Source organism: Lithobates pipiens, unplaced genomic scaffold (genome assembly GCF_037356315.1).
Source record: "Lithobates pipiens isolate NorthernLeopardFrog02 unplaced genomic scaffold, aLitPip1_a1.2 Scaffold_23, whole genome shotgun sequence".
Classification (NCBI taxonomy): domain Eukaryota; kingdom Metazoa; phylum Chordata; class Amphibia; order Anura; family Ranidae; genus Lithobates; species Lithobates pipiens.
The window spans coordinates 8,321,291-8,348,505 of record NW_027507785.1 but is presented as its reverse complement, the minus strand read 5'-3'; the positions used below and the strand labels follow the sequence as shown (position 1 = coordinate 8,348,505).

The following is a 27,215-nucleotide window of genomic DNA, read 5'->3' as shown; positions in this document are numbered from 1 at the left end:
TCCTCTTTATTGGGGGGGGGGGGGTGAAATCAGTGTGATTGGTGTACACTGCGGGTGGTAACGTGATGTTACCGCAATCTCTTCCTCATTAGATTTAGTGATCGGCTGTGAAACGTTCACAGCCAATCACGTGGGTAAATAGCCGGCCAATGGCTGTTTACCAGCGTCGGTGACGAGCAGTGTTTCCGGGAACACGCCGCCACCGACGTGATTGCGCGCATGAGCTGTGCACAGTGGGGGTGTAACCATCTGTGATCGGCCGTGACTTCATCACAGCCGTTAACGTGATAAATAGCCATACTCAATGGCTGTTCTCCCCCCTCGGTGGCGAGCGGCGTCTCCGTGACACGCCGCCACCAAAAGAACAGGGATGCGAGAGCACGATCGCGCGCATTCCCTGTTTAAACGGGAGGACATCATATGACGCCCTCCTGTCACAAGAGATGCGCCGCCTGGCCGTCATTTGACGGCCGACGGTCAGCAACTGGTTAAAGGGGGCTCCCGGATTCCGATAAGCCCCCCGCCCGCAGACCCGACAACCAACGGCCAGGGTTGTCGGGAAGCGGCCCTTGTCCTCATCAACATGGGGACAAGCTGTTTTGGGGTGGGGGGGCCTCGCTCATCCCCACCCCCTTTCCTGACCGGCCGGGCTGCGTGCTCCGATAAGGGTCTGCTATGGACTTTGGGGGGACCCCCATGCTGTTTTTTCGGCGTAGGGGTTCCCCTTTAAATCCATACCAGGTGACAGGGCCAGCAAGGTGTCAATCTCGCCGATGGAGGCTTCCTTCGCTAGTGGTGCCACGTGTGTGGGCAAGTCCGTTCGTTTCAAAAGTTTGGCGGACTCCCGCCATAGTCCGCTGGACCAAGCCCGCCAGAAAAGTGCGGTCGTGTGTGGGCAGGTCCACTCGTTCGTAAAGTCCGGCGAACCTCAGCTGCAAAGTCCAGCGGTTTGTCGGTTGGATTAAGTCCGCCGGATAGTCCGATCGTGTGTACACGGCATAAGAGATTCTGCGCAATCTGATCTCCCCAGCCTGTAAGATCTCTTTCATAACAGCAGCTGGCTGCTCCTCCTTATAACTCACCACCTGCTGGCTGCAGTAATACAGTATATGAGATCATATTGTGCCATATTTCATAAACACCCAATTTCTTTTTTAAAGAAAATAACCACATAAAACACCCGGCACTCACTTGGTGTTCTGCTTCTTCAGACAATCATCTCTCTCCTGCACTTGTTTCTTTCGCTCACAGGCTTCAAACGCCAACTGCCAAAAAATGATCCGTAAAATCAGTAGGAGTCAGATCTCTAAACAGAATGAGGTTCCCGACATTCCTGTACCGAGTTTCCGGGTCTGTGCCCATTATGAGGGGTTCCCACCATCCCTGTGCTGAGTTCCCAGGTCTGTACACCTGCTGTGCCCATTATGAGGGGTTCCCATCATCCCTGTGCTGAGTTCCCAGGTCTGTACACCTGCTGTGCCCATTATGAGGGGTTCCCACCATCCCTGTGCTGAATTCCTGGGTCTGTACACCCGCTGTGCCCATTATGAGGGGTTCCCACCATCCATGTGCTAAATTCCTGGGTCTGTACACCCGCTGTGCCCATTATGAGGGGTTCCCACCATCCCTGTGCTGAGTTCCCGGGTCTGTACACCCACTGTGTCCATTATGAGGGGTTCCCACCATCCCTGTGCTGAGTTCCCGGGTCTGTACACCCGCTGTGCCCATTATGAGGGGTTCCCACCATCCCTGTGCTGAGTTCCTAAGTCTGTACACCTGCTGTGCCCATTATGAGGGGTTCCCACCATCCCTGTGCTGAGTTCCCAGGTCTTTACACCCGCTGTGCCCATTATGAGGGGTTCCCACCATCCCTGTGCTGAGTTCCCAGGTCTGTACACCCGCTGTGCCCATTATGAGGGGCTCCCACCATCCATGTAATGAGTTCCTGGGTCTGTACACCCGCTGTGCCCTTTATGAGGGGTTCCCACTATTCCTGGATTTTTTTTTTAAAAGCACCTGTCTCAATGAACAACCACAAAATGCCTATTCTACTGCCTTATTCCTATTTAGAGAAAGCTCTCAGGTTGTATTACATACCTCACCATTGGATGTCTTAATTTCAGCAATTTCATTCTGTAGTGCGGAAAGGTCACCTGATCCAGGACTATGGGATGAAGGAGAAGGAGACCTGCAACACAGAAATCAGAACAAGTTTGGTCCATTTCTATAAATGCTTTAATTAAACTATGGCTCTACCCCAGTGCCTGAAACATGATAGTTTCAAAACTCTAGTTCACAAGCAGCCAGCAACAACAGAAGGATCTCCCAGCCAAATTTCAGGCTCTGCTCTTGTCCACCTAGATCTTTGGGATGTTCCTCCTTATCAACTTTCACCACAAGATATCTCCATCCAACTGTGTGTTTCTGCCCACCATAGTGCTGCCCAACTTTGCATGTTCCTGCCGACCATGAGATGTCCCCATCCATCTCTGTATTTCTGCCCACTATGGACCGTGCCCGCCTACTTTTGCAGGTTCCTGCCCACCTCTGCATGTTACTGCCCATCAAAATGTGTTCTCCAGTTTTGCAAGTTACTGCAAGAGTGTCCCTTCTAATCTTTGTAGGTTCCTGCCCACCACCATATGGTGTCCCTCCTCACCTTTGCAAGTTCCTGCCATCTATGGGGTGTCCCCACCCACCTTCACAGGTTCCTGCACACCATGGGGTGTTTCCACCCACCTTTACAAATTTCTTACCAAATGTGGGTATTTCTGCTCACTTTTACACGTTTTTTGCCTACCGTGAGGTGTTCCTGCCCACCGTGGGGTATCCATGCTCACCTTTGAATATAACTGCACGCTATGGGGTGCCTCCACCCACCTTTGAAAATTCCTTACCAGCCTTGGTTGTTGTAGAAAAGATGTAGCTGGATAGCCGCACTCCGAATTATTCAACTTTATTTCAAATATATAATTCAAATCATAGCATCTAGGCTGGTAAACAGACTAACTGCACAGCCGCTGACGCGTTGCCCACTGAACACGGTGCTTAGTCATAGCCTTGGTTGTTCCTGCTCCTTTTTTCAGGTTCCCGTTCACCACTGGGTGTCCCTGTTCACCTTTCCAGATTCCTGTCAACCGTGAGGTGCCCTTGCCCACCACAGGGTGTCTTTACTCATTTTTACATGTTCCTGCCCATTATGAGGTAGCCCTGCTCATCTTTGAATAGTCCTACACACCATGGGGTGTGTCCCTGCTAACCTTTGCAGGTCCCTGCTTACCAAGGACGTATCCTTTCTAATCTTTGAAGTTTCCTGCTCAACTTTTAATATCCCTGCCCACCAAGGGGTGTCCACAACCACCTTTGCAGTCCCTGTCCACCATGAGGTGTCTCCCACTACTTGACCACTAAAAGGTGTCCCTGCTCATCTTTGCATATTCCTGCCCACTATGAGGTGTCCCTGCTCATCTTTACAGGTACCTTCCAAACCACTGGGTGTTCCTAGTCACTTTTTCGGGTTCCTGCCCACCATAGGTATCCCTGCTTGCCTTTGCAGGTTCTTTTTGCTCTATGGGGTGTCCCCCACCCACCTTTGTTTGTTCCATTTTCCTGGAATCGGAGTTCTCGGTACTCACCTCGCTGCATGGTGGATCCCGGGGGAAGCAAGTGGTTCAGTTTGGATTTTTTCAGTAAGATCCTTCAGAAAAACCGACTTTTCCAATAGCTTATTGTCTGAAAAGACAAAAAAAAAAAGAAGCACATTATAAGAGACATTCAATACTATATCCGGCCAACTGCAAGGTGCCACTCATATATCTGCAGTCTATGCTGGGAAAAAGTTTGGCGTGCTGCAGAAACTCTCAAACCGACAGACAAGACCCCTAATACGGTGATAATACCTTCAATCTTGGAAAACTCCTCCCCACCCACTCCACAATACGCTGGTCAGTCTGCAGAGTACAATTAGTGACAGATTGTTACAACCACCATGTACCACAGAGCGACACAGGAAATCATTTTTGCCCGTGGCCATCAAATTATATAATTCTTCTCTGTGCATGCTGGATGTGTAAATTTAATCTGGATTACTATCAGAAGTTTTATGTAGCTTTTATAGTATGTTGGCATTAGGTAATTACTATTTGGGGTAATGCTAGAGAAAATTGTGATTTTGGTAGTTTGATTTTCTGTTATTTTTTCAATCTGTTATTTTATGTTGTATTTTAATAGTATGGATGATGCGACGAAACGTCCCACACGCTCCGCTTGAGTGCTTTCATCCTATACAGCTTCCTCCCAGTCTGAATATAGATATCAGATATTCCAACCGCTGATAACAACAAACAAGGCAATACTCGTTTGGTTGCTGAACATGAACGGATTTATTTGAGATGACACACAAATATATACAGCAGACTGACAATACAAACTGTAACCAGAAACCTAATTAACATGAGCTAGTTTACTAATCGTTTACCCAGACTTGGTGACTCAGAGATATGACCTTTCAGGGTAGACTTGCCGTCTCCTCACTCACAACTTACAATACGCATAAGTATAAACACATCCCCCAATAGTTTGCTAGGAGACAAAGGTGTGTTAATGAGCACGATAAACTATTGGGTGAAAGACCCAGGCTTTCCAGATCTCATTAATTAGCATTCCTTTTACATACATCTTTTCACTAAGTCCACAGCTGGCAGAGACCATCATGGCCTCCTTAATAATGTCCTTTTGCATTACATAACAGAATATCTTCCTAAATGCTTGTAGCTTACTTAAATGCCAGGGCCCATAGTCGGTATGCAAGAGGCTAGCATTCAGTTCCCTCCAAAAGCCCCTGTCCCGGGTGAGTCTGTCACAGATGTTTTTTTAGAGTATAGTTTTCATTTGTTTTATTTGGTACCAATTGCGGTTATTGCTCATTTTAATGTGTCATTGTGTTTTGTTCTGTTCGTTATTGTGATCTTGTGTTGTCTTTGTTTTTTGTATTACAATAATTTCCCTTTGGGATTAAAGAGGAAGTAAACCCTAATGGGTTTACTTCCTCTTTGTCTCCCTGCAAAGGTAAAGCATAATGGACTACTATGCATCGCATCGCATAGTAGCCCATTATGTGTCTCTTACCTGACACAGGAGCCAGCGATGTCACCGCTGTCCCCTGTAGTCCGGAGCATCCATCTTCTTCCAGGTATCGCTGCTCCGGCCACTCACAGCGCTGGAGCAGCAATGACATCACTCCCGCGCATGCGAGCCGCCACTAACGGCATATCGGCGTTAGCAGCGGCATGCTGCTAACGGCGATAGTGCGCCTGCGTGCCGCTGTCTACGGCGCATGCGCCGTAGACAGCTGTCACTGTCTTTTAGAAAATATCTCCTAAACCATGTAGGTTTAGGAGATATTTCTTGGACCTACAGGTAAGCCTTAATCTAGGCTTACCTGTAGGTCAAAGTGGTTTGTAAGGGTTTACAACCACTTTAATAAAGCATTCTGAATCTGAAAGTACATTTCTTGGGACAGGTCTTCTTTATGGAGACACTGCGGGTCTATTAGACTCCAATGTTTATTTTGTACTCTGCCTAAACAGATCGATTGCAGACCGTATTCAATCTATTGTTATCACGACTCCTTCAATTGATATCCGACAGCTCTGAACCCAGAAGTGCTCAGAGGCGAGTACCTTCTGAGTTTGAGTATCACAAGGAAGATTCACTCTCTTGATTTGTCCTGGTGACAATGAAAGTGATGAGAAATCTAAAGTTTGAGTTGTCAATAAAACCGGAAGTAAAGGGAAATCCTCCATCAGGGACATTTTCTCTGATGACAACTGTCTAAAGGGGCATTTCCTTTACTTTGGAAAGTAAGGAGCAGTTCCCTGAGGAGCATGGACATGGAGAAATCCCCTAAGGAACATCTCTGAAAGCTTTTTGTGCCCATCTCAGAAAGTTGTGGCATCAGCATGGAAGGACTGGCGACATTTTGGAGCCAGCATGGAACCAATCCCAGAGGGACATTGTTGCAGATTCGTATAGAACAATCCCTAAGGGCCATCTTCAAAAGACTGGTACAGTGCCTTTGAGGAACATAGAGCAAATCCCTTAGGAACATCTCAAGAGTCCTGTGTCCAGCTCATCTCAGAAAGTTGGGAGATCTGATGATATTATGGAGCCAGTGTAATTGCATATAAATCAGCGTTTAGCATAATCCCCCCCAAAATAAATCTGTCTCCAGCAGCTGGAATAACCCTATCACCCCGAAGGTAGGTTCTTCAAACAAATGTAGCGCCGGCCTCCTGAAGAGCACGCGCTATGTTTTTGTAAATTTAGTTTTTCCTAAGACCAATATTGGGTTTTAGGGTTAATTTCATTAAATTATAGTCTTGGCATCAGTTTGGCTGGACTGTATTGTGTTCTGCCTGGTCATGGGTGTAGGGGTCACCTTTGGCAGGCATTGGAACGCAGTCTGGTTGGATGCATTGGGTACCAATCTCTCTCTCTGAGCCAATCAGTGGGTGCATTGTCTCGCTGTGTATTCCGCGAGAGAGAGTACTTAAGGTGCTGAGGTCACGTGATTCGAGGTTCCGTTCCAGAAGTATGTTCTGACTCCCTGGTCCTCCTGATCAGCCCCCAGAGGCCTTCATGGCCTGGGGTGCCGATCCATCCATTTCCGAGTCTCGGGGCTGGCTAGCCGAGGCACAGTAACTGGAAGGAGTGTTCCAAGGTGGTCCGGTGCCGTCTCGGGTTTGGAGAGGCCCAGCAACTGAAAACGCAACCAGGGGAGGACTCTTCAGAAGAGGGCCACGCACAAGGCTGGCTGCTCGGTAAGAGCCTGGAACCTAAGCTGAAAGGACACCAAGTGAATCCGCATTCTCACGGTATCGCCGGACGGGCTGCAAGATACCAGTACCGTAAGAGAGTTCCTAATTGTATTCTTCAGTTATAACTATGTTTCTGTGAGAGACTTTCTGTTCTATTCTAAAGTTCTACAATAAAGTCTGTGGCAGAGACTTTGCTATACTTAAATCACCTGTCAGTTGCTAAATTCACCAAAGAGGGATTTATTCGATAGTTGAAATATCCAGTTGCGAATGGCTATTCCCTGGATCACCTAGAGAGAGACGTTTCAAGTGTCAGCAGTTCCAAGAGTACCTGAGCTTTGCTACCCATACCCTCTATTCCCTACTAAGGGACTATGTTCTGTTCAGAGTTTTTGCAAATAAAAATTCCTAAAGGGATTCAAGTGTCGGTCTCTACAGTTTATTGGGCCATCAACCTCGGGAAACCCCTAGACGAGCACGAGGTGCAGAAGGTAACGGTAAGCCCAACAAAACCAGCAGCTCCTTCGGGGGTCAGTGCTACACAAACAATGTGTTCCCAGCACTTAGACTCATTGTCCTGAAGGATGCTCCTCATTGGTGCTCAGGGATGCACCTCAGGGGTTTGCTCCATGCTGGCTCCATAACATAAAAACAATGTGTTCCCAACACTAAGGCCGCGTACACACGGGCGGACTGTTCGCCCAACTTTGTTCGTCAAACAATCCGACAAACAGTCCGCTCAAAATTTGAATGAACGGACTTGACCACACACGATGAACGAACAGTCCGCTGAAAGCGTGCGCGATGACGTGAACGGCACGTACGACGGGACTAGAAAAACGACGTCCTATACACTGCAATGCAACCTTCGGCCGTGTAAACCCTTTCTGAGTATGCGCGATACTTAGTCCGTCCAACTTGCCTACACACGAGCGGACTGTCCGCTGAAACCAAGTTTGGACGGACAAAACCAAGTTTCAGCGGACTGTCTTACGGAAGTTCCGAAAAACTTTGTTCGTCAGACTGTCCGCTGAAACTGTCCGCTGAAGCCCACACACGAGCGGACTGTCCGCTGAAACACTGTTCAGCGGACAAAGTTGGGCGAACAGTCCGCCCGTGTGTACGCGGCCTTAGAGTCACAATCCCAAATTCAATACAATATTGCCCATGCCAATAGAGATTTAATCTTGAAATTATTTTCCATACAGTGCTCAAGAAAACTATCAGTCATATCATGAGAAAATAGGCCATACCAAGCATGAGTAACTATACAGATTGACACCAGGTGTCACTTTCCCTCTACTTCCATAACCGGGGCCAGACTGGGAATAAAAACCAGCCCTAGAAATAATTTCATACCAGCCCCACAGCATTATTATTATTACCAGCCCAGCAGCATTACGTCGTTATTTTCTTGTTCATAAAAAGGGAAAACCATGCATTTTAACCCCTTCCCGCCGAGCGTACGCAGATGTGTGTACTCGGGGGTTATACCGGGATGATGCCCGCAGCTGCAGGCATCATCCCGATACAGTTGTTTAGAGCGGGCGATCAGCTTTCCGAGGATAACAACCGATTCGGCTAAAAGCCGCTCGGTTGTTATCCCGGAGGAGCGAGAGGGGAAGTCCCGCCGCCTCCCGTCGCTCTTCCCGGGCCTCCCAGTGGCACTGGAGAGCCGATTAACGATCTGGCTCTTCCGGCGGCTAGTGACAGAGTGGAACAAAGCCGGAAACGGCTTTGTTCCAGTCTCCTTGATGTAAACATGGAAGCGACGTCACAATGTTACTTCCTGTTTACTCGGCTGTCAATGGCGCCGGATTAAAAAAAATATACAGTATTCAGATACACCGTTTTCGGTGATCTGAATACTTTAAAAGTGCTGACGTACAACGAGCTGAGAAAAATTAAAGTTCAATAGCCTCTGACATCGGTTCCCGAAGAGGAAGGAGGCACATCTGCCTCCTCCTCTGTGCCAATCAGTACCCCCTGCCAGTGCCCAAGTCACCACCAGTGCCACCTATCAATGCCCATGAGCGCTACCTATCAATGCCCACCAGTGGTGCCAATCAGTGCCACCTAGCAGTGCTGCTTTTCACAGTAACCTACCAGTGCTGATCAGTGCCCATCACTGTCACCCATAAGTGCCCATCACTGCCAGCTATCAGTGCCACCTATTAGTGCCACTTCTCACTGCCCACCAATGCCACCTATCAATGCCCATCAGTGTCATCCATCAGTACCACCTCTCAGGGCTCAAGGATAATGGATTATTATATAACATTTCTCCAAGGGTTTGATCGGTTTCCCTCTTTTTTTTTTGGTTATGCCTATAAAAGCAGAAAAAATGGTGGTATATCTTGATGGTCTGCTATAACGATATTATATTTGATATTATTAGTTAGTACTTAAAATCAGTAGAATTATAATCTAGTAGAGTGGTGGTCGGTGGGGAGGGATTGGGAAGTTTCCCCATCAGCTTTCTCCCAGATCACAGTCCCCCATAGGTCAGCGCTCATCATCCAGCCTGGAACTGGAGAGAGCGTTATAGCATAGGTTGCTACTCCTTTAGAATTGTTTCCCATTAGTTGGGTTTCTTCATTTCTTTTTTCTTTTTCTTTTCTTTCCCTTTTTTTCTAAATCCCCCCCCCTTCTTTTTTTATTTATTTTTTAACTATCTACTGGGGATATGGAGACGGTGAGTGTGCTTTCGTTAAATGCAAAAGGCCTTAATATCCCTGAAAAGCATGTCTATAATTATTTCATCTAAAGTCCCTTGGATTTGTATGGATGTAAAGGCAGACCCGAGGGGACGGTACCTCTTTTTGAGAGGTACAATTGGTGGCACGGAAGTAACTTTAGCAAGTCTATATGCCCCCAATGTTCATCAGGATTTTTTTTTATCAGTAAAACATTAGACCTATTGGTCGAATTTGCTAAGAGGCAATTAATATTTGGAGGCGATTTTAATATCCCGTTAATACCATTCTGAGGATACCTCTTTGGGTCGGTCCTCAACTTCCCCTAATACTCGGGAAACGAATTGACCGCTCCCTATATAAAACACAATTGATAGATGTTTGGCGCCTTTTTCATCCTACCAAGAGGGACTATACATTATATTCTTAGCCATACAAACAATATTCTGGAATTGATTATTTTTTTAATTCCTCACTCTCAGTTGCGAGCGGTCTGAGAGGTCTCGATTGGGCATATAACATGGTCAGACCATGCTCCGGTCTCCATGTCTTATGCACTGACTATCTTATCTCTAGGACGAGAACATGGAGACTAAACGAAAGCCTATTACAGGATTAGGAAGTACGAAAAGATGTGACTAAAGAGGTAGATTTTTAAATTTTCAGACTAATGATACCCCAGATAGTAATATGGGAATGGTGTGGGAAGATCATAAGGCAGTAATCCGGAGGGGGTATTTATTAAACAGGGCTCTCGTATCAAAAAACAGAGGTCCTTTCAGCTGACCTCCCTATTAAATGAATTAAAGTAGAAGCTTGATATAAACACGCCCAAACTCCTTCTTCAGAGATCAAACTTCTGATTCTACGTAAAAAAAAATTATATAGTAAAGCTCTGGCTAAAGCTTTGAGAGAACAAGTGTTAGGGAATTATATACCATATATAATGGCGTCAGATGGTCAAAAAATTTCCCTTCCTAAAGACATTGTGAAGGAATCCCAAAAATATTATTTATCTTTATATAACCTTCAGAAAGATGCCCCCTTATTGACCCAGACAGAAGAATATTTAGTGCACTCTCAAATGCCCAAACTATCTGCGGAGGTAGGCAAATTATTAGACAAACCCTTTACACTGGAGGAGATACAAAATGCTATTGGATCGAGTAAATCGGGGAAGGCTCCCGGCCCAGACGGTCTTACTATTGCATATTACAAGAAATTATTGGTACCCCTGGGTAAATATATACATACGTTTTTTTTAATGGCCTAGGATCAGACATGAAATTATGGTATACATAGGGGTGATACCTAAGGAGGGGAAAGACCCCACCTCGTGTGGTAGTAATAGGCCGATTTCGTTGCCCAATACAGATCTTAAAATATTTACAAGACTAGTAGCCACCAGAATCCAAGAGTACCTGCCAACCCTGATCCATTTGGATCAGGATGGATTTGTACCTACAAGGGAGTCCAGAGACAATACAATCAAAGTCTTGAACCTCCTACAAGTGGTGAATAAAAACCAGGCCCCTTGTGTATTTCTGGGAACCGATGCCGAGAAGGCATTCGATAGAGTGAACTGGCAGTTTATGGTTACGGTGTTGAAATATGTGGGGATTGGGGATGTCATGATTGACCGTATATGCAAACTATACTCGGAACCCACGGCTCGGGTTAGAGCCAATGGGGTACTTTTCAAGCCTTTTGTGATTAAGAATGGAACAAGACAAGGCTGTCCCCTGTCGCCACTCCTCTTTGATCTTTCATTGGAACCTTTTTTTTTTATGTTCGGTCCGGCTAAATCCGGACATAGGAGTGGAGACAGGGGACACCCAGCATAAGGTATCCGCATATGCAGACAATATGATGTTCTCGCTTACAAATCCCTCGATTTCCCTGCCAAATCTTCTTGGCGAGTTCCTTAGATATGGCATACTGTCAAATTTGAAGATTAATTTTAATAAATCTAAGGCGATGGCGGTAGGGATAAGACAGGTCCAATTAACAAAATTTCAGATGAGCTTTAAATTTAAGTGGACGACAACAGCCTTGAGATACTTAGGTACATATATTCCCCCTAATATGGCTCAAGTGTTCAACTTGAACTTTACCATTTGTTAATTAGTGCCCTTGTAGTTTTCAATAAAAGTGGATACAGGACTTCATTCCTGGCATGGTAGGTGTAACATCTTGACGATGTGCATCCTTTCCAAATTTTTGTATCTCCTCCAGGCGTTACCGATCTACATTCCCTCTAAATACTTTGATCAGGTTGCAACAATGTTTTCCGAAATTTATTTGGGCCCATAAACGACCGAGACTAAACAGACAAACAACTTTCATTCCCTAAAATATATGGTGGATTGGCAGTACCCGATATACAGAAATATCAACAGACGACGCATTTAACTAGGCTTATTGATTGGAATCGCCAAACAACTAAACTCTGGCCAAGACTGGAACAATTTCAAAGTACCATTTTAATTACTAGGGCACCCTGGTGTTACCCAGTAATACCAAAGGATATAAAGAACCATCCGTTAGTAAGGTTGACTATACGGGTCTGTATAGGAACGCAGGACTAAGCTTTTTACTCTCTGAGGCAGAAAGGTTATTTTCGGGCATCTCATTTTCTTACTCATGGTAATTGGCCATCCTTATTAGAGCTTATGGATACAACAGGCCATTTTAAGTTAGATTACTGGAGAGCTTTCCAACTGACTCATTTTCTACAGTCTTTGCCTCCCTCGAACTAGATATAAGACCAATCGTTCAGAAGAGGGTGCTCTTCCTCATGCTTTGTGGGCTGTATATCAATTATCGATCACACCATCTGGAGATCATCAGCTACCATGCCTTAGAGCATGGGAGTTAGATATTGGACATCAATTTACGACACGTCAATGACAAAGCATCCTTTTCTTTACACGTGGATCATCTATAAGTACCAAGATACAGGAGACAAACTTTAAGATTGTTACCAGATGGTGCAACACTCCTGTAAAACTGCAAAAGATCTACCCACTCCTGCCAGACCGCTGTTGGAGATGTCAAGAGGATGGAGGAACAATTCTCCATGTTTTTTGGTCCTGTCCAAAATTAGATCATTTCTGGAAGATGATCCAACAGGTAGCTCAAAGTATTATGGAATGCCCAATCCCGAATGACTTAGCCCTTGTACACACGGTCGGACATTCCGACAACGAAATCCGTCGGATTTTGTCCGAAACTTGTGTTGTATACACACGGACGGAAAAAGTTGTCGGAAAATCCGATCATATGTAACGTGATGACGTTATTTCGTTACGACGGGACTGCGTTCAGGCTAGTAGCCAATAGCTTTGGTCTAGGAATTTGATCTGAGCATGCGTGGCACTTTGTCTGATCGGAATTCTCTACACACAATTGGACAAAGTCCGATCAGATCATGTTGTCGGAAAGTTTTATAGCTCAGCTCTAAAACTTTGTCTGTCGGATATTCCGACGGAAACAGTCGGATGGAGCCCACACACAGTCGGATTATCCGACAACACGGTACGATCGGACATTTTCCGTCGGAATGTCTGACCGTGTGTACAAGTGCTAAATCTAGACAAAGAGCATTCAATTTTTGTTTCGATTCTCTACAATTCGAATGTGGAAGATACTAAATTATGGCCATTAGATGAAGTAGCTGATAAAAATTCTTATTTCCTATAATAGTCAGCGCCATCTAGCTGTCAAAATGCACTATTTTCCCCATTCACAAATTCGATCTGCAGGGAATATAGCTTACGAACATTCGATTTTGCCCCATTCGCACTGAATACATTTACATGCAGTTTCAACAGATGAATAGCTATGTGAAACTTTTGTAAATACCCCCATGATGAAGTTAATCAATGTTTATTAATTAAACGATAATTTAATGTAAATGAATGAATGAAATACTTGTATCGCGCACAATGCGAACTGAATCGCCTCTAGGCGCTGTAGCGAGCTTTGATCATCTGCTAAAAGAGGAAGGTCTTGAGTTTTTTCCCAAAAGCCAGGTGATTTTCTTCCAGGCGGATGTTGATTGGTAGAGCATTCCATAGCCGAGGCCCTTGGACAGCGAATCTCCGATCACCCTTGGATTTATACCGGGCTTTGGGCACGAGGAGGAGGTTTTTGTTGGCTGATCGAAGACTGCGGTTTGGTGTGTAATGATTTATTTTCTCCATTAGGTATTGCGGAGCTTCTCTATGCACGTATTTGTGGGTGAGGCAAAGGGTCTTGAACGTGATCCGATTTTTTACGGTTAGCCAATGTAAGCTCCTCAGTGAAGGAGAGATGGATTCCCAGGGTTTTTTTCCTGTTATCAGCCTTGCCGCCGTGTTTTGGATCAGTTGTAATCGTGCAAGTTGATATTGTGGTAATCCTATGTAAAGCGAGTTTGCGTAGTCCAGTCGTGAATTAATGATTGTTCCAACTACCACTGCTTTGTCATTCTTTGGGATAAAAGGGATGAGTCTGCGAAGCATGCGCAGCAGATGGTGAGATCGACTGACTACAGATCCTATTTGCGCATCCATTGACATTTGTGCGTCTAAAATAACCCCGAGACTCTTGGCTTTGGTCTTTGGGGAGATAGTCTGCCCAAAGACAGTTGGTGGAGACCAGGAGGTTTTGGTTGCAGGCTTATGATTTGGGTGTAAGATAAGACGCTCTGTCTTTAATTGGTTCAGCTGGAGGGAGTTGGTGGTCATCCAGTCCTCTATTGATTTGAGGCAGTTTTCAAGTTGTTGTTGGTGATCTTTTTTTCCATTGATCCGGAAATAAAGTTGCGTGTCGTCAGCGTAAGAGTGGAAGCAGAGATCTGAGCATCTGATGATTTGAAGGAGTGGGCGAATGTAAATGTTGAAGAGAACGGGTGACAACGGAGAGCCTTGAGGGACTCCGCAGGTGACTGCCCGAGTTTCGGAGAGGAATTTTCCTAGTTTCACTGTCTGTGACCGATTTCCTAGGAAGGACGCGAACCATTGGAGATCTATGTCTTGGACTCCGGCTACTTCTGTGAGGCGGACGAGTAGAGTATTGTGATCTACTGTATCAAACGCTGCACTTAGGTCTAGCAGTACGAGGAGACACGGCTCTCCGTCATCTGCTGCTTCGAGGGCGTCATCCCAAATCTTGAGGAGAGCTGTTTCTGTTCCATGACCCGGGCGGAAGCCTGATTGCAGCGGGTCCAGGAGTTTGTGAGTATCCAGGTGAAGTTGTAGCTGATGTACTACAGCTTTCTCCATGATCTTAGAAATGGTGTTGAGGCTTGTAATTGGCCTACGGTTGTTTGGATCCTGAGGGTCCAGGTTTGGTTTCTTGAGTAGAGGTTTGACGATGCCTTGTTTGAGGATGCTGGGAACAATCCCTTCGTGGAATGATCGGTTTATGAGGTGGGTTATGGTTGGAGCCACGATGTCGGAGCATTCTTTCAGTAGTTTTGTGGGGATGATGTCAATAGGTGAGGTACTGTCACGCAGTTTATTAATGATGTTTTTTTGCAGTGTCTACGGTAATTGGGGATAGTGAAAATTTTGGCGGTTGCGGTATGTTGGTGCGGACATCCTCTTTATGTATTTGCTGGCTGAGGTTGGATGTTTTCTTCTGACAAATTGTTTTTCCTGATGGTTTTGACTTTATCGATGAAAAAATCAGACAGTTTGTCACAGTAATCCTGGGATTCGCTTTCTGGGGGTTCTAGGCACACCGGATTCATTGATTGATTAACCAGTTTAAACAGTTCCCGTGGTTGGTTTGCGGCCGTTGAGATTGTATATGAGAAGTGGTCCTTTTTGGCTTTGAAGATTGCTTTCCGATAATTCTCTGTGAGACCTTTGTAGTTAAATAGGTTTTCCTCGGTGGGATTTCTTCTCCATGTTCTTTCCGCTCTTCTGCGTTCTTGCTTTAGTACGGAGAGGGAGCTATTAAACCATCCAGCATTTTTCTTCCTGATGAGAGCCCTGCGTTTTGGTGCTACCGAGTCTGCTGATTGCAGTAATGCCTTGTTCAGGGAGTTGAGTGTTTCCTCCGTAGAGTGGTTTAAGGTTATTGTAGATATCTTTTTGGACAGAGTGGTTTTGAAGGCTTCGGAGTACAGTTTTTTATGCGATCTGGTCCAGTGCGTTGTTACAGGTTTCCGTTTTGCGTTGGTGATGTTGGTAGCGATTTTGAATTTGATGGCGTGGTGATCCGTCCATGGCAGAGTTATGTTGTCGCATATGTTGACGTCGATGTTCTGTTTGAAAATGAGGTCCAGGGTGTGTCCTGACCCATGCGTGGGATTCTTTATCAGTTGCTGTAGACCCAGTTCTTCTAGTTGATTGATGCAGGCAGTCGCGATGGGGTCTTTAGGCTCGTTTGCCCAAAGGTTGAAATCTCAGAGTGCCAGGAAATTTTTGAATTTTAGGGTGTGCATTGCAAAGGATTCCGTGAGGGCTGAAAGAAGATTGGACTTTGGTCCTGGTGGTCTGTAAATATACATAGCTATACGAGATTTCTCATACGAGTTTGAGAAACGTACTTTTGCCTCCAGGTAGTCATTAGGCTGAGTGCACTGTGTCACTTAAGGGTATATTTAAACCAAAGAATTTGCATGAACGTTCTTCTATTGCCTCTAAAGGTCAAAAAGAGGGGGGGGGGGGGGGGTTGCGGCGGCAAGGGTAGTCGGGACTTTACATGAAGCATGTGGTAGCAAAGAAATAAATTGGTGAACATATATAGGAATTGTATTAATCATTACAGTTACACATACACAAAATGCTGGTATCAATGGTAAGCAAGGTAACAGCAAAACAAGATAATAACATTAGCATCACATAGTAGAACCACAATAAAAGTCCAAAGTTCACCAAAACAGGATGTGATAAAAACATATTCAAAATAACGGCAACAGTTATGGCCTCTAGCACCTGCAGGGGTAGTGCATAATAGCTTAAAGTTCTGAGTATGTTTGATAGAAACACAACATTTGGTAGCTCTACGCGTTTTGTGCCTTCTGAACCACTCGTCAGGAGCAAAGCACGTGATGAATCTATAATAAAAGGTTGTATACGAGTATTCAAAAGTGAAAAATATATAAAAATAAAAATAATGAAGGGCACGAACTGGGGTAGGGTAAGAAGAACCCCACACCAAGTTCATGCATACTTGTATTGGTGGTATGGTAAGTGGGTGCCGCAAGCCATACCATTAGCCTCGGCGGGCAACTCGAAGGGGATGACCCACACAGGCAGCAACCAGGGTAGGCATGGAACACCAAGAGGCACTCCCGTGAAGAGGGTGGACAATTGAGGTACATCAAGGAGTTCTCAAGGGTGTGAAGTGAAGGGGTGGGCAAGAGGCCCGTGATTGAAAATAGCTGAGTGACTGTAAGCTATGAATAAAGGAAGTTGTGGCCCACCAGTGACACCTGGGGAGAGAAGAGCACCGAGGGCAATGACGGGGAGTGCACAACTACCTGTTGGGAATGAAATAGGCAGTGGGAAGGAGTGAAGGGAGGATAAACCAGAAGTATTATGTGGTCCAGTGTGTAGAGAGACTCCAGTGCCAAAACCTCCCGAGGAGCCGCTACTATATACGTCACCACAAGATGGCCCACCAACGCCACGCGGCAAGGTAGGAGGAGGAGCGCCGCCAGCCAGATGACGTGCATCTCCGGCCCAGCGGCATCAAGTCTCCTATGTTGCCCCGCGAATATGGAAGCCGACTGCATGGACGTGATGGCGACAAGAAGGTGCCGCACGTTCAGCGTGGGATTGCGTGACGTCAACGCCCAGTGCGACCTATCCGCCCCACCCCAGTCGTCGAATAACGTGGGGGATAGGAGGAGACTCGCAATGAGGGTCACAGCTCCTAGAAATGGAGATGAAGAACAGACGGCATGACGACTCAGCCATAAAGGACACCAATAATGCAAAGAACCAGAGTCAAAGGTCCGGAGTAGACTGAAATAATACACAAAAAAAAAATTATAAAAAATTATAAAATTGTTGATAATAGACAATATAATACTGTTAAGGGAGGTAAATCAAATGAATGAATAAAGGCAGGGGGGCTAACCGATAAGTCAATAATTGTAAAAAGGTACTGAAGTTAAACCAATGGAGCATTACCACGTGCTTCAATTAGTGATGGAAGCACGTGGTAACGCTCCATCGGCTCGCAGTCCCTAATTCATCCCAATGGTGTTCTTTTGGGTTGAGGTCGGGACTCTGTGCAGGCCAGTCAAGTTCCTCCACCCCAAACTCACTCATCCATGTCTTTATGGACATTGCTTTGTGCACTCGTCAAAATCATTTGGTGGAGGGGGGATTATGGTGTGGGGGAGGGGGATTATGGTGTGGGGTTGTTTTTCATGGGTTGGGTTGGCCCCTTAGTTCCAGTGAAAGGAACTCTTAAGACGTCAGCATACCAAGACATTTTGGACAATTTCATGCTCCCAACGTTGTGGGAACAGTTTGGGGACGGCCCCTTTCCCGTTCCAACATGACTGCGCACCAGTGCACAAAGCAAGGTCCATAAAGACATGGATGAGCGAGTTTGGGCCGGAGGAACTTGGTTGGCCTGACATCAACCTGATAGAACACCTTTGGGATGAATTAGATTGGAGACTGCAAGCCAGGACTTCTTATCATACAACAGTGCCTGACCTCACAAATGCTCTTCTGGAATAATGGTCAAACACTCCCATAGACACATCTCCTAAACCTTATGGACGGCCTTCCCCAGAAGAGTTGAAGCTGTTATAGCTGCAAAGGGCGGAGCCAACTCAATATTGAACCCTCCGGACTAAGACTGGGATGCCATTAAAGTTCATGTGTGTGTAAAGGCAGGTGTCCCAATACTTTTGGTAATATAGTATATTTTATGATCCTACGACATCTGCAAAGAAGTAAATTTAATAAACTCTTTTTTTTTTGTGTGGTAGATGGAAATGGAAACCATCAGAGGCATTTCTGAGCAGAAGAACCAGATCGACAACCACCTTGGCCTGAGGGCAGACATAGCACTGAACAAGGAAGTAGCGGGTATCTCAATGTTGTGAAGGACAGGGTGGGGTTGGACTTTCTTCTAAAACTATGGGAAATTCCAGCACACCATGGAAGTCAATTACAGAACAAACATGATAAACTGTATTCAGAATAACTAAGCATTAGCGCACTGATAACATTATTTACAGAACGTGGAATAAAAAAAAAAGGGTGAGAAGATTCTACGTTCCCCTTTAATCGGATGTGTGCACATCACCAGCATTACGTTCTACTGGAAGAAGAAGGACCTCAATGGACGGGTCACTTCCTATAGTTGTATTATCTCTGTAGTAGCAATGGTTATCATGGTTTGCTAATTCCTTCTAGCGTTCTCTACAATTGTTAAATTGTATCTCTTCTTCAGACTTCCAGTGGCAGTCACGTGACCGAAGGCCATGGCACCCACCACCTCAGGAAATGGGGCATGGAAGGCCGAGAGACCACCCAAGCAGGTCGGCCTGAATGTTGATCTGTCCCCTCCTTGTAGTCACATAACAGAGGCTTCAGAATGAGCGGACTACAAGTTAGTTTAAACTTAAACTCCATTCCAACATCAAAATATTGCATTTAAATCCCCACCCCTAGGATCATTTTCACCCCCTTGAGATCAGATTTAAGTCAAATACAAAGTAAACAGAGGGGACTTAGGCGTAGCTGCAATGCTTGCTAGACAGCACCGCTAATGAATTTTCCTTCTCGTCTGGATTTACGTAAAGAATGAACCGATTTATATTTAGTGTCACTCTAAAGGCGATTCAGTTCGCATTGTGCGCTATACAAGTATTTCATTCATTCATTCATTCACTCTAAGAAAAGATCTGAAAATGTGATTACAGCACACTTCCTCTGTGCGCTCCCCCACAATCATATAATCCTCCTATAGACCGCTTGTGACAAATGAGGCAACCACATCCCGACCATCCACCACTATTTACTATTCCAGCACCTCCAACACACCATCATGGGTGATCAAGATAAGATGGAAAGCATAACATACTGATCCCTGGGAGAGATAGTATGGCCCCCACAGAGCCCTGATCCCTGGAAGAGATAGTATGGCCCCACAGAGCTCTGATCTCTGGAAGAGATGGTATATAGCCCCCACAAAAACCTGATCTCTGGAAGAGATGGTATGGCCTCCACAGAACCTTGATCTCTGGAAGAGATTGTATGGCCCTATTAGAGCCCTGACCTCTGGAAGAGATGGTATGGCCCTCTTAGAGCCCTGACCTCCGGAAGAGATGGAATGGCCCTCTTAGAGCCCTGACCTCTGGAAGAGATGGAATGGCCCTCTTAGAGCACTGACCTCTGGAAGAGATGGTATGGCGATATTAGAGCCCTGACCTCTGGAAGAGATGGATTTGGCCCTCAGAGAACCCTAATCTCTGGAAAGAATGGTATGGCGCTCATAAAAGCCAGTTCCCTGGAAAAGATGGTATGGTCTCTACGGAGTCCTGATCCCTGGAAAAGATAGTATGCCCCCCACAGAGCCCGATCTCTAAAAAATAAACGATGGCCCAACAGAGCCCTGATATCTGAAAGAGATAATAGGACCCCCAGAGAGCCTTGATCTCTGGAACAAAAGGTGTGGACCCCACAGAACCCTGATCCTTTGGAAGACATGGCATGAACCCACAGTACCTTGATATTTGGAAGAAACTGTATGGCCCCACACAGAGCCCAGATCTCTGAAAGAGAAGGTATGGCCCCCACGGAACACTGATCTTTGGAAGACATGGTGTGAACCCACAGAACCCTGATCTTTGAAAGAGATTGTATGGCCCTCAGAGAACCCTAATCTCTGGAAGAGATTAGTATGGCCCCCACATTACTCAGACCTTTGGAAAAGATGGTATGGCCCCATAGAACCTTAATCTATGGAAGAGATGGTATGGCCTCCCACAGAGCCCTGATCCCTGGAAGAGATGGTATGGCTCCCCACAGAGCCCTGATCCCTGGAAGAGATGGCATGGTTTCCCACAGAGCCCTGATCCCTGGAAGAGATGATATGGCTCCCCACAGAGCCCTGATCCCTGGAAGATATGGCATGGCTCCCCACAGAGCCCTGATCCCTGGAAGAGATGGTATGGCTCCCCACAGAGCCCTGATCCCTGGAAGAGATGGTATGGCTCCCCACAGAGCCCTGATCCCTGGAAGAGATGGTATGGCTCCCCACAGAGCCCTGATCCCTGGAAGAGATGGTATGGCTCCCCACAGAGCCCTGATCCATGGAAGATATGGTATGCCCCCCCACAGAACTCTGACCTTTGGAAAAGATGGTATGGCCCAACAGAACCTTAATTTCTGGAAGAAACAGTGTGGATCCCATGGAATCCTGATCTCTGTAAGATGGTATGACCCCCATAGAGCCCTGATCACTGGAAGAGATGGTATGACCATATCATTTCCTTGACAGGTTACCTGAAAGAAGACAACTACTGCTGTGCTTTTTTGAGATAACCCACGGTGCTCTGGGAATCTTGTATTTAAGACAAATGGTGGCCACCCATTGGTGGAGGTAAATTTATTATTATTAAACACTTTATATATTAATTAATACAGGGAATCTAATCGTTTGGCTATTTTTTGAAAGCATCCTCCCTCACTCTTGCTCAATACTATATATATTACATAGACACACACACACACACACACACAATCTAAAAATACACTCTGCTTCCCCTTTGACCCGGATTTCATAAGCGGAGTCCGCACACGGCGTCATGTAACGCAACTCTTGCAGGGTGCAGCACCGGCTCAGCAACCAGCGACAGAAACAGGAAACGTTTTTCCAGTTTCACATCCTCCACCTCACAATCTAAACTACAACTTCTAAAAAGAGAAACTCGTATGCCGTTTCTATATGTGAGGAAATATCAGGAGAAACCGCACATTATATAAAAGGAAGATGTCCTCTGAGTCTGGCAAATCACACGTCTCTAACCAGGCAGTATGGAAAAGAGACCCCCCACCCCCCACACACACAGATGATGATTGTACAATCTCTCAGAACATTATCAATGTATTTCATGCAGCTGCACCCATAATACGAGCTAAAGGCATGCTAAAATGGCCTCTAAACCAATGCAGTTGCAGGTCACTTTAGCATGCCTTAAGTGACATGGCAGCTGAGCTTGTGCACACTGCAGTTTGCTGAGATCTCGCGCAGTTCATGGCCTTAAACTAAAAAACTGGCTCCATGGGCAGTCTGTTCCATAAGACAAATCCGACCAGTGATTTATTTTTATTGTAATTCATTATTTGACTTCACCAGATTACATTCCCTGGCACTGCCCCCCCCCCCACCTCCTTGCATGTTTTAGCCCCCCTCCTCTTCTAGGAGTGTCCAAATTCCTGTCTGTGCTGGCCCAGCTCCATTGCCCCTCCTCTGTCCCCCTTACACACTCTTGTATGTAGCTTCCAAAGAATACTATAGGTCAGGGGTCTCCAAACCTTCCAAACAAAAAGGGCCAGTTTACTGTCCTCCAAACTTCAGGGGGGGCGTATTGTGGCCAGTGGGGGTAGAAAATGTCCCAGGCCCAGCATTAGTGAGACAAAACATGGCTTCTGGGTTGGTGGTCAGTAGTAGAATGAATAGTGCCCCATCATTGGTATAAGTGGAAGAGATAGTGCCCCATTGTTGGTGTCAATAGAAGGAATAGTGCCCCAATGTTGCTGTCAGTAGAAGTATGAGTTGCCCATTGTTGATGTAGGTAGAAGGGATAGTGCCCCAATGTTAGTGTCATTAGAAGGAATAGTGCCCCAATGTTGGCGTCATTAGAAGGAATAGTGCCCCAATGTTGGCGTCATTAGAAGGAATAGTGCCCCAATGTTGGCGTCATTAGAAGGAATAGTGCCCCAATGTTGGCGTCATTAGAAGGAATAGTGCCCCAATGTTGGCGTCATTAGAAGGAATAGTGCCCCAATGTTGGCGTCATTAGAAGGAATAGTGCCCCAATGTTGGAGTCATTAGAAGGAATAGTGCCCCAATGTTGGCGTCATTAGAAGGAATAGTGCCCCAATGTTGGCGTCATTAGAAGGAATAGTGCCCCAATGTTGGCGTCATTAGAAGGAATAGTGCCCCAATGTTGGCGTCATTAGAAGGAATAGTGCCCCAATGTTGGCGTCATTAGAAGGAATAGTGCTCCATTGTTGATGTCATTAGAAGGAATAGTGCCCCAATGTTGCTGTCAGTAGAAGTATGAGTTGCCCATTGTTGATGTAGGTAGAAGGGATAGTGCCCCAATGTTAGTGTCATTAGAAGGAATAGTGCCCCAATGTTGGCGTCATTAGAAGGAATAGTGCCCCAATGTTGGCGTCATTAGAAGGAATAGTGCCCCAATGTTGGCGTCATTAGAAGGAATAGTGCCCCAATGTTGGCGTCATTAGAAGGAATAGTGCCCCAATGTTGGCGTCATTAGAAGGAATAGTGCCCCAATGTTGGCGTCATTAGAAGGAATAGTGCCCCAATGTTGGCGTCATTAGAAGGAATAGTGCCCCAATGTTGGCGTCATTAGAAGGAATAGTGCCCCAATGTTGGCGTCATTAGAAGGAATAGTGCTCCATTGTTGGTGTCAGTAAGAGGAATAGTGTTCCATTGTTGGTGTCAGTAGAAGGAATAGTGCCCCATCGTTGGTGTCAGTAGAAGAAATAGTGCCCCATCGTTGGTGTCAGTAGAAGAAATAGTGCCCCATCGTTGGTGTCAGTAGAAGGAATAGTGCCCCATTGTTGGTGTCAGTAGAAGGAATAGTGCCCCATTGTTGGTGTCAGTAGAAGGAATAGTGCCCCATTGTTGGTGTCAGTAGAAGGAATAGTAGAATGTAGGGCACTTTTGAGAAAAGAGAAAAATTCTGCACACCCTGAATAAGTAATGGGAAAAAGGGAATTGTCCCCCAAAGTGGGGTTTTCTAGGCAGCAACAAATTAGAAAAAATATAACAGTGTTTAAAAATAAAAAAGCTTTATTAGGACATATAAGTATCGGAAGCGACAATAGCAATAAAATATGAGCTATGATGTAGGAGGTAACAGCAAAACAACATACCGTATATACTCGAGTATAGGCCGACCCGAATATAAGCCGAGGCCCCCAATTTACCCCCAAAAAAACTGGCAAACTTATTGACTCGTGTATAAGCCGAGGGTGAGACATGCCTGTCCATCCCTGTGTGTGTGTCCGTCCATCCCTGTGTGTCCGTCCATCCCTGTGTGTCCGTCCATCCCTGTGTGTCCGTCCATCCATCCCTGTGTGTGTGTGTGTCCATCCATCCATCCATCCCTGTGTGTGTGTGTCTCCATCCATCCATCCCTGTGTGTGTGTGTCTCCATCCATCCATCCATCCGTGTGTGTGTGTGTGTATCCATCCGTGTGTGTGTGTGTGTGTGTGTGTGTGTGTGTGTGTGTGTGTGTGTGTGTGTGTGTGTGTCCAGCCTACCTGTGTCCCGAGCCTTTGTCCCGAGCCTCCGTCCCGTGCCGAGCCTCCTTGCCTCCGTGCCTTGCCGCCGTGCCTTGCCTCCGTCCCGTCCCGTGCCGTGCCTTGCCTTGCCTCCGTCCCGTGCCCTCTTCGTCGGCGCCTCGGCGGCCATTGTAAAATTCAAAAGCTGCGCCGCCGCCTTCGCCTGTGATAGGCGGAACACTGAATTTCCCAGCAGCCTGTGTTCCGCCTATCACGTACATCGTATCATCCTCGTCCGTAGTACGAGGATGATACGATGTCCGTGATAGGCGGAACACAGGCTGCTGGGAAATTCAGTGTTCCGCCTATCACAGGCGAAGGCGGAGCCGGAGGCGCGGCTTTTGAATTATAGAATGGCCGCTGTCTGTCTGCTCGACACGCTGATCGAGCGGGCAGACAGCGATGACTCGAGTATAAGCCGAGGGGGGCACTTTCAGCCTCAAAAAAGAGGCTGAAAATCTCGGCTTATACTCGAGTATATACGGTATATAAAACCAAACACAGTGTTAAAAGTATCAAAGCGCTATGGTGAAATGGTTTGAAAAACTGACGCGCTTCGACCCCAACGGGTCATCTTCAGAGGATTAGGTTAATATTCTGCCGGCTTTGGTAGCCACTTCTTGACATTGTATGCTATTTGCGCAATGTGTCTTCTACTAGGACCCCTAGATCCTTCACCGTCCTGGAATCCCCCTAGGGAAGGGATCTTCAAACTATGGTCCTCCAGCAGAACTACACGTCCCACGAGCCATTGTAAAACTCTCATTTACAGACATGACTAGGCATGATGGGAATTGTAGTTCCTGAACATCTGGAGGGCCGTAGTTTGAAGACCCATGCCCTAGGGGTTCTTCCCCTAGTGAGTAACTTGCGCTTATATTTTTACCCCCCAAAGTGCATTTACCGATGTTAAACTTCCATTTGCCATCTAGTAGCCCACTCCATTCATTTATTGAGGTCTTCCTGTAAAGATCCTACATCCTGTTGTGAGGTTATTGCCCTACGTATTTTTGTGTCATCAGCAAACACTGAGATTGAGCTATCTATCCCATCCTATTGTTGGTGTCATTGGGAGGAATTGTACTCCTTTTTTGTTGGTCGGTGGGAGGAGATTTGCCCCATCATTGGTGTAACCGGGGGGGGGGGGGGGGATTGTAGCCCCTATGCCCTATTGCTGGGGTGTCCAAACTTTTTTCAAAAAAGGCCAGATTTTAAATTCGGTTTAAGGCTGCTTTCACACTGGGGCGGTATTCAGGCGTTACAGCGCTAAAAATAGCGCCTGTGTAACGCCTGAAAAAAACCGACCCCTTTCACTCCAGTGTGAAAGCCGGAGGGCTTTCACACTGGAGCGGTGCGCTGGCAGGACGGTGAAAAAAGTCCTGCTAGCCGCATCTTTGTAGCGGTGTATTCACCGCTCCTAAACCGCTCCTACCCATTGAAATCAATGGGACACCGCGGCAATACCGCCGGCAAAGCGCCGCTACAGCGCCGCTTTGCGGGCGGGTTTAACCCCTTTTCGGCCGCTAGCAGGGGTTAAAACCACCCCGCTAGCGCCCGCACACCGCCGCTAAAACGACGGTAAAGCGCCGCTAAAAATAGCGGCACTTTACCGCCGACGCCGCTCCCGCTGCAGTGTGAAAGCAGCCTAAGTGTGTTCGTCCGAGCACCAAAACACTGCCCAACAAGAATTCTCTTGCCTTCGTGGCTGTGTGTGGTGAAGAGATGAGCTTGGGCGTGTTATTTGGATATACCGTATTTATCGGCGTATAACACGCACCTTCACTTTAAGAGGGAAGTTTCAAGAAAAATCTTAAAAATCAATGCAGCCTCACCAGCTCCACAAATTCAGCCTCACCATTGCCGTAAATGCAGCCTCACCATTGCCGTGAATGCAGCCTCACCATTGCCGTGAATGCAGCCTCACCAGCGCCATGAAGTCAGCCTCACAATTGCCATAAATGCAGCCTCATAAATGCAGCCTCACAACTGCCATAAATGCAGCCTCACAATTGCCATAAATGCAGCCTCACAACTGCCATAAATGCAGCCTCACAATTGCCATAAATGCAGCGCCACGAATGCAGCCCCACCAGCGCCACAAATGCAGCCCCACCAGCGCCACAAATGCAGCCTCACCAGCGCCACAAATGCAGCCTCACCAGCGCCACAAATGCAGCCTCACCAGCGCCACAAATGCAGCCTCACCAGCGCCACAAATGCAGCCTCACCAGCGCCACAAATGCAGCCTCACAATTGCCATAAATGCAGCCTCACAATTGCCATAAATGCAGCCTCACAATTGCCATAAATGCAGCCTCACCAGCGCCACGAATGCAGCCTCACCAGTGCCATCAGTGCAGCCTGATCGATGCCCATCTGCAGCCATGGAGGAGACAGGAAGGGGGGGAGGGGCGGACAAGCTCCGACAGATTACATACAGGAGAATCTCCTGTTTACTCAGCTGCCTCTTTAATACAAAGTCCCGCCTCCTATGATAGGCAGAACAGTCGTCCAATGGCAGCTCAGGAGACAGGACTTCCTATTAGATGCCGCTGAGTAAAAACGGGAGATTCTCTTGTATGTAGACTTTAGGCACTCCTCCTTCCCCCCCCCCCCCCTCCCTGTCCCATCCAAGGCACCGATAAAAATTGGTGTATATATATATATATATATATATATATATATATATATATATATATATATATATATATCTCTTTTGTGGCCCCCGCGGCACTCAGGGATTTGTTGGGGGCCACAAAAGGTATATATATATCCAAATTACCAGAAACCGGAGCGCGGGCTGCAATTGGCTCAAGAGCCGGACTTTGGACATGCGTGCCCTATTGTTATCAGAGGATGAAATAGTGCCTCAAGGGCTTGATAAAACCAAGAAAATTGGTTTTCCAAGAACCAAGAATTGGTCCCACGGCAGAGCCTTGGGGTACCCCACTAACCACTCTGGACCACTCTGAGTACACCTCATTTATGACAATCCTTTGGACACGCCCCCGTAACCAGTTTTCTATCCTATGATCTATACCAGCCGACCTCAGCTTGTAGATTAAGCGTTTGTGGGGAACTGTATCAAATGCTTTTGGAAAATACAGATACACCACATCCACGGGCCTTCCCCTTTCCAGATGGCAGCTCACTTCCTCGTAGAATATTTATAGGTTGGTTTGGCAAGAGCGACCTT

At 46.4% G+C, this 27,215-nt stretch overlaps 1 protein-coding gene across 2 annotated transcripts in view; it reads right to left on the bottom strand.

Annotated features, from left to right (window-relative positions):
* The window catches only part of ATG16L2 (autophagy related 16 like 2), a 149,693-nt gene that overhangs the window by 80,072 nt on the left and 42,406 nt on the right, over window positions 1-27,215 (bottom strand). For both annotated transcript variants that reach the window (XR_013262243.1, XM_077451153.1), the window contains exons 2-4: window positions 3,636-3,732; window positions 2,098-2,188; window positions 1,192-1,265 (exon numbers count right to left, since the gene is read on the bottom strand). Coding sequence is in view for 1 of the 2 variants with exons in the window: in XM_077451153.1 (XP_077307279.1) it covers window positions 1,192-1,265; window positions 2,098-2,188; window positions 3,636-3,732 (262 nt within the window). In the remaining variant the exon portion in view is untranslated. The remainder of the gene's footprint in view (window positions 1-1,191; window positions 1,266-2,097; window positions 2,189-3,635; window positions 3,733-27,215) is intronic.